General features: G+C 59.7%; 1 protein-coding gene across 1 annotated transcript; it reads right to left on the bottom strand.

Moving 5' to 3' along the window:
• Positions 1 to 773: 773 nt before the first annotated feature.
• On the bottom strand, positions 774 to 5,144 carry LOC144828220 (uncharacterized). Its single transcript, XM_078686309.1, has 2 exons — positions 4,691 to 5,144; positions 774 to 1,387 (listed from the first exon to the last, which is right to left on the bottom strand). Exons 1-2 carry the CDS (start codon positions 5,142 to 5,144, stop codon positions 774 to 776), a joined length of 1,068 nt encoding a protein of 355 aa, XP_078542435.1.
• Positions 5,145 to 6,687: the final 1,543 nt, after the last annotated feature.

Below are 6,687 nucleotides of genomic sequence, written 5' to 3'. Positions count from 1 at the left end.
TGTCATCCAGCCCACTCATTGCGTCCTGCCATTAACGCTTCTATCCCCCTTAGGACCCCCCCCCCAAGGGATGGGTGTGCCCGCTCTTGACCCCCTTGTCCCTTCAAGTACCGCCTAACGCAGCTCTGGCCTAAACTGGCAACGCCATCGACCAGCCCAAAAACCACACCTCCAACTGCCGGGTGGGCGGGCGGCCGTTCATGCAACCCTCCCGATGGTGCCAGGCGCAGGAAGAGGAAGTTCCCTTCCTCCCCTGCGCCTATATCCCCCACCCCCTAACTCCTCCCCTTCCCCTGCCTAGCCTATTAGCGCGAATGACCCCGGGGGAAGACTAGTCTGCGACTGTGCTTCCCCCGGGGCCCGGCATCGCGCAATAAACAGACCACGCAGTGTCAGCGTAAAAGGCCATTTTATTAGACCAGAAACTGCGTAATCTGTACAAGAACAGTAAACATAAACAGGTAATAACATCAAAACCCCCACTCACACTCCCCTCTCACTCGTTTCAATCGTTCCACCTCATCACAAAGCCCTAGAGGCTCCATACCATGCTTTCTTCCTGCCCCTCAATCATTTGTCATCCAGCCCACTCATTGCGTCCTGCCATTCACGCTTCTATCCCCCTTAGGAACTCCCCCCCCCCAAGGGATGGGTGTGCCCGCTCTTGACCCCCTTGTCCCTTCAAGTACCGCCAACCAGTGAACCCCCTGTAGGGTGGTTCACTGCCCCACCCCCCCTTCCAAGGGGCCCCGGTCCGCCACACTCGCCCGCATTCACACCCTGGGACACCAGAAAGCCTCATTCCACAACTTGCTCACCACATCTCTCATCTCCATCATGTAATAAGCATTGCCCAGCTGTGACAAGTGCACCCCGTCGTCCCTAAAAACTAACGGCTCCGCAAGTCGAATCCCCTCATGAGCAATCACTTTAATGTCATTGTCGCCACAGTAAAGTCTCATAGCCCTGTTGAGCTTCCTCCGTGCCCTCTCGATTGCCCCATGCTTCATAGCCCCCCTCCATACTTTCCTGGGGACCAATTCTGTCCAGGCAATGCAGGTCCCCGCCAGCCTGCCTTTCAATACATCCAAGTCCCGTTGCATGAGTTGCAAAAGCGCCAAACCGGACAGCTGCACCAGGTCGTTCTCCCCCAGATGTATGATCAACAAATCAGGGCATCCCCTCTGTGGGACCATCTTCGCGAGCCAGGGCAGTAGTGCCCCCCATCGCATGCCACCTTTGCCCCACCATTGTACCTCGTGCAAGTGTCCTTTCAGTCCCAGGTTACGGCCGTAAACCTGTCGCTCCGCATATTTGGATGCCCAATGCACGAAGGAGTGCCCAACAATCCATGTCACCGTCTTACTGCCCGGTCCACCCACGCAACCTACGAAGGAAAAGATGTTAGAAACAGGAACACAACGACATGACTCACCAACAACCTGCCAGGGACACCTCACTTCCTCACATACCTCTCGCAACAGCGGGACTTCCAACGACCAATCCTCCTTATCCTGTCCCAGGACCACCCCAACCTGGCCGCAGCTGTCGCAGCCCCAATTCTGAAAGAGTGGGTCCCGAACCCAGACGCATCCAGGCCCAGCCTTCGCAAAGCCTTGCGCAACACTGCCAATAATTGGCCTGCCGTCACTCTCGCACCAGATGCATGAACAAAAATCTCCCCACGCGCCACACTCACCGTCCCCAGGAAAGCCCGCCACTCAACCACAGGGCATACCACCCCGACCTCCGTCTCATTCAGCCATACCCACTTACCCCTGCCCAACTGGTCCGTCTTCGAGTATCGCAACCAAATCCCCAGGCGACCTCCATCCACCCGAACCTCCTCAAACAACCTGCCAGCCACTCTCCTAGAACCCAACAACTCTGACACCCGGAAAGCCCCGAAAAACATCCACACCATACACAAACGGAAAAGGCCAGCCTCAAACAGATCGTAACAACAATCTGGCAAAACCCCAACCAGCCGGACCAACAACTCAAAAGTGATCGCCTCCCGCAGCCTTCCCCCCCCACTCCCGCGCTCCCTGCCCCAACCCCGTAACATCCTGCTCACGATCACATCTTTGGTCGGATCAAACCCCAGAAACAGGACACAGTAAAAGGATATCCCCGCCAATTTTCCAGAGATCGTAGCCGCAGTCAAACCCCTGTCAACACAACCCAACACAAAACGTCTCAGCCCCTGCCCCACATCAGACTCAGCACACACCACACTATCCCTGTTCCAGCCCATGAAAGCACTAAATTCCGACCATGCCAAACGATACGTCCTCCTTGTGGTCTCTGCCAGCGAACCCTCCACCAGTCCAATCATCCTCACTCCCCCAAGGCCCAGATGCCGGCCGGCAGCTCGGTCTTGCAAGTATCCGCTCCCGGTGCCAGGCGTCGAAACCGCTGCCACTGCGAACGAGACAAAGCATCCGCAATGTCATTATTCGCTCCAGGGACATGCTTAGCCCGAAACACCACATTCAACCGCAGACACGCCAACATGAAACTCCGCAACAGCCGCAGCACTCTCAGGTCCCGCGCCCTCTGATTATTCACCAACTCCACAACCGTCATGTTGTCCACATGGAAGAGCACAGATCTGTTCCGAAATTCCTCCCCCCAGACCTCCAGTGCCACCAGCAAAGGGAAGAATTCCAAGAAAGCAATGCTTCTCCCCTGTTTGAGCCATGGAGCCGGCCAGTCCTCCGCACACCACCTCCCGTCCCAGAAAACACCAAACCCCGCCGACCCAGCTGCATCAGAGTAAATTTGGCATTGCCAGACCGTCCTCTCCTCATCAAAATCCAGAGACACACCATTAAAATCCTGCAAGAAAGTACTCCAGGTCCTCAAGTCTGCCCTCACTCCCATGGAAATCCTGACTCTGTGATGTGGAAGCACTGCCCCCGACATGGCCATGCCGAGCCGCCTGCAGAACGTCCGCCCTGCCCGCACTACCCTACACGCAAAGTTAAGAAAGCCCAGACGTCTCTGAACTGCCCGCAAAGGAATTCGTTTCTCCCCAACCGCCCAGTCCAGGCATGCCAGTATCTCCGCCACTTTGGCCGCAGGGAGGCGCGCCATCCACTGCACTGAGTCCAGTTCGATCCCCAGGAACGTGAGGCAACAGCTGGGCCCAGCCGTCTTCTCCGGTGCCAAAGGCACCCCAAACTGAAGGGCCATGTCCTGGAAATGCGACAGGGCCCTGCCGCACTACCTGGAACCCGCCCTCCCCAGGAAGAGGAAATCATCCAAGTAGTGAGTAACCTCACGGCACCCACTGACTCGCATCACGACCCACTGCAGAAAAGTGCTAAACAGCTCAAAGAGAGCACAGGAAATGGCGCACCCCATGGGCAAAACCTTGTCCACGTAGATGGCTCCCCCGAACTGCATGCCCAGGAGCAGTAAACGGAAGGCAGATTTGATGTCGCATTTCGCCAATTCCGCCCCCGTCCCACAAACCCTCACCAGACGGATCGCATCGTCCACAGACGCATAGAGCACCCTAGAATCCTCCTCTGCAATAAAATCGTTCACTGACTGGCCCTCCAGATACAGATGGTGTATCATCCTGAACTCCCCCACCTCTTTCTTTGGCACCACCCCCAATGGCGAGACAATCAAGTCACCTGAAGGCCAGTCAGTAAACGGGCCAGCCACCCTTCCTTCCTCAACCTCCTTCTGCAGTTTAGCAGCCACCACATTCGGTAATTCCTTCGCAGACCTCAGATTGTCGGCCCAACGCCGCTCCCTGGGACCCTGATAGCCCACTCTAAAACCCTCCGTGAAGCCCCAGAAGAGACGCGCCGCCGCCTCCCGATCCGGGTAGCACGAGAGCCACGGGGCCATAGCCTCCACCCTAACCAGTGTAGGCACCCTTCTGTCCAGGGTGGCCCCGCCCTCTGGCGTTCCTCCACTGCTCCGAGGGTGTGGTGAGGGTGAGGCACTGAGTAAGGGCATGTTTCCCGCCGCATTTGAATTTACAGGGGTACCGGGAACAATACCCTCTATTGTAGCTCCAACAAGCCCCCGTGGAATAACCCCCCGGCTTGGACTGTTGCCCAGAGACGATGGTGCTGGGCACTGAGCTTCCACCCGCCCGCTTTGGGCGGGACACGGCGGAAAGGACCGATACACAACCGGCAAGCCGCTGGCCGTGTGTGTGGACGCAGTGGAGTGCGTAGACGCCATCCACTGAACCCAGAGCTCTTGATCCACCTCCCCCCAGCTCTTTTCCGGATTCGCACTGACCCTGGCCCGAAACTCCTCGTCGTAGCTCAGCCAGGCAAAACCCCCGAACTGCATCTGGGCCTTACGAATGATGTCCATGTATTTGAAAAGCGCAACTGCCCTATCCAAATACTTCTGGCAGTAGACACTGGCATAATTAAGAAAGCTGACGTCCAATTTTCCATCGTCACCGGCACCCTAGGGCGCCTCGTCAGCTCCCACTCCTCCTCTTTGGACCCTTCCTTTGCCTGTACCTCCCTATGTAGCAACTTAAAAACGTCCACAAACTCGTGCCTCCAAATCCGCTCCCTCATTTTCTCCGAAAGATGTGACCCCAATGGCATAGCCAGCCCCATATATGGCAGTTTCTTCGGCACCTTCACTCCCTTCTCCTCCTTATCCACCACTTTGTCCGTCTGCACCCCCAAAGTCACCGACTTACCGTCCACCTTTTCACCGTCCTCAGGCGGACCGCCCGATGGCTTCTCCCTCTCCCGCACAGACCCTTCTCCCACTCCCACAGACCTGCAGGTCCTCTTACGCCCCTCCCCACTCCGGGGACCGTCATCCCAGGCAGCCCACCATGCTCCCTCACCTGTGAGGGTCTCTGTACATTCCTTGGGCCGTCCCCTGGGCACCGGCACCTGCACCACCGCCGTCTTGGCCTTGGTCTTCGTCGCCGCCGGGGCCTGCAAAACACCAAGGTCGCCGTTGTCCGGAACCCCCCCCAAGCCTTCCAAGTCATCCCGCACCTCCCCGTCCTCCAGGTCATCACTCTCCGAGCCATAATCCAACTCAAGCACCGGTTCCAGATCCACACGCACATTCTCCACCTCTTTCACCGCCCTCTTCACACCTTTCTGCACACCTGTCTGCACACGCATGCCCACATCCATACGCGCCGCAGGGGCCCGAGCCCTCGTTGGAGGGACAGCCGCCGCGGACTGCCCTGCTGCTTCAGTCCTGCGTTTCGGAGCCGTCTTGCGCTCCGCCAGGCACCCCCGGGCTCTGCCAGTAGCCGCCGGCTTGGATCCCCTCCCACCCCTCAGGTCGCTCCAGCCTGAGTGGGCCCCGGCACCATCGGGCCTCAAAACCGTCCTGGCCGTCCCTACGCCCGCCATCACTCTCTGCGGAGGGGGGTCCTCCACAGACTTCTTGGCCCTGACTCTCCTTAGCCCTACCTCCCTCTCAGCCTCCCTTTCCTCCTCAGAGGTCAGGGAGGGGCACTCAAAGTCACGGTGCCAAACTGCACTCGCCCTGGCCCCGGACTGTTCAGCCCGCCGGGCCTCCCGGATCTGCTCCACGATCCTCTCCCCCCTAGCTCTCTCTTCCCAGGAAGCGGCGCCCCAGATCTGGGGGGGCGGGGGCGGTCCATAGCCATAAAATTCAGCCCCCGTGGGGAAGAAACCCACCTGCGGGAACCCCGGGACCCACCCAGGCCCTCCCGCCATTGGAAACAGTGTGGGCCGCCCAGCCCCGCCCCCCGTGGCCCCCACCGCCACCTGACCTGCCGGGGCGGGGGTGCCCGCCCTGGAGCTGGTGGACAGGTCGATGGGGCCCACCTCCTCCAGGCCCCCGTCCTCCTTGGTGATGCCCCCTTTCAGGTCAGCCCCAGAGACGATGGGAGCAGCCTGGTCCCCGGACCCAGTCATCACAGCCCCACCCGGGGCCCCTCCCGACTCCAATGCAGGCCCAGAAATTGTGTCATCCAGCCCCGCCTCCAGCTCGGCACCGGCCGGCACCTGCAGGGGGCCCAGAAGCGAAAACGCAGGGGGCGTGGGCCCCACAGCGGCCCCTGTCGCCCCAGGCACAAACTCAATCGGGGGGAAAACACAAGGGGGCAGGCTCTTGCGCTTCCCGCCCCTCGCCGTGTCCCTGGGCGCTCCGCCCCCCCCGATCGAAAATCTGCTCTGCCGTGTCAGGCTCGTCGTCCTGACACGCCACCACTGCGGCCGAGACCCCGGCCGAGGCAGCGCGCGTGCCCCTGGTGGCCCCCACCCACGCTTGGCCCAGAACCCCCGGGCGAAGGAGATCCTCCCGCCCGGCCCTCGCAAGTAACATCAAGGCCTCCCGGACCTCCTGAGAAGTGACGCCCGACATCGTGCCGAATTGCACGCGTCCGGCGGGAAAACTAAACCGGCTGCCGTGAAACAGCCCCCGACGCCTATCAAGCCGACCCAAAGACCACCCTACTACGCTACCAACGCAGAATCCCTAACTAACACTAACCTCCCGTTCATGCAACCCTCCCGATGGTGCCAGGCGCAGGAAGAGGAAGTTTCCTTCCTCCCCTGCGCCTATATCCCCCACCCCCTAACTCCTCCCCTTCCCCTGCCTAGCCTATTAGCGCGAATGACCCCGGGGGAAGACTAGTCTGCGACTGTGCTTCCCCCGGGGCCCGGCAGTTCCAGAAATGTTAAAGCTGAAACGTGTTTTTTT

This window comes from Lissotriton helveticus, chromosome 4_1 (genome assembly GCF_964261635.1).
Source record: "Lissotriton helveticus chromosome 4_1, aLisHel1.1, whole genome shotgun sequence".
Taxonomy (NCBI): domain Eukaryota; kingdom Metazoa; phylum Chordata; class Amphibia; order Caudata; family Salamandridae; genus Lissotriton; species Lissotriton helveticus.
The sequence above is the reverse complement of the archived record's forward strand: the minus strand, read 5'-3'. Positions and strand labels throughout refer to the sequence as shown.

What these genes read in the sequence shown, in the direction of transcription:
- LOC144828220 (XM_078686309.1), bottom strand. Translation starts at nt 5,144, where the DNA reads ATGGATGTGGGCATGCGTGTGCAGACAGGTGTGCAGAAAGGTGTGAAG. An exon ending in GGACGGTGAAAAGGTGGACG is followed by an intron (nt 1,388 to 4,690) that starts GTAAGTCGGTGA and finishes TTTCCTTCGTAG; the next exon opens with GTTGCGTGGGTGGACCGGGC.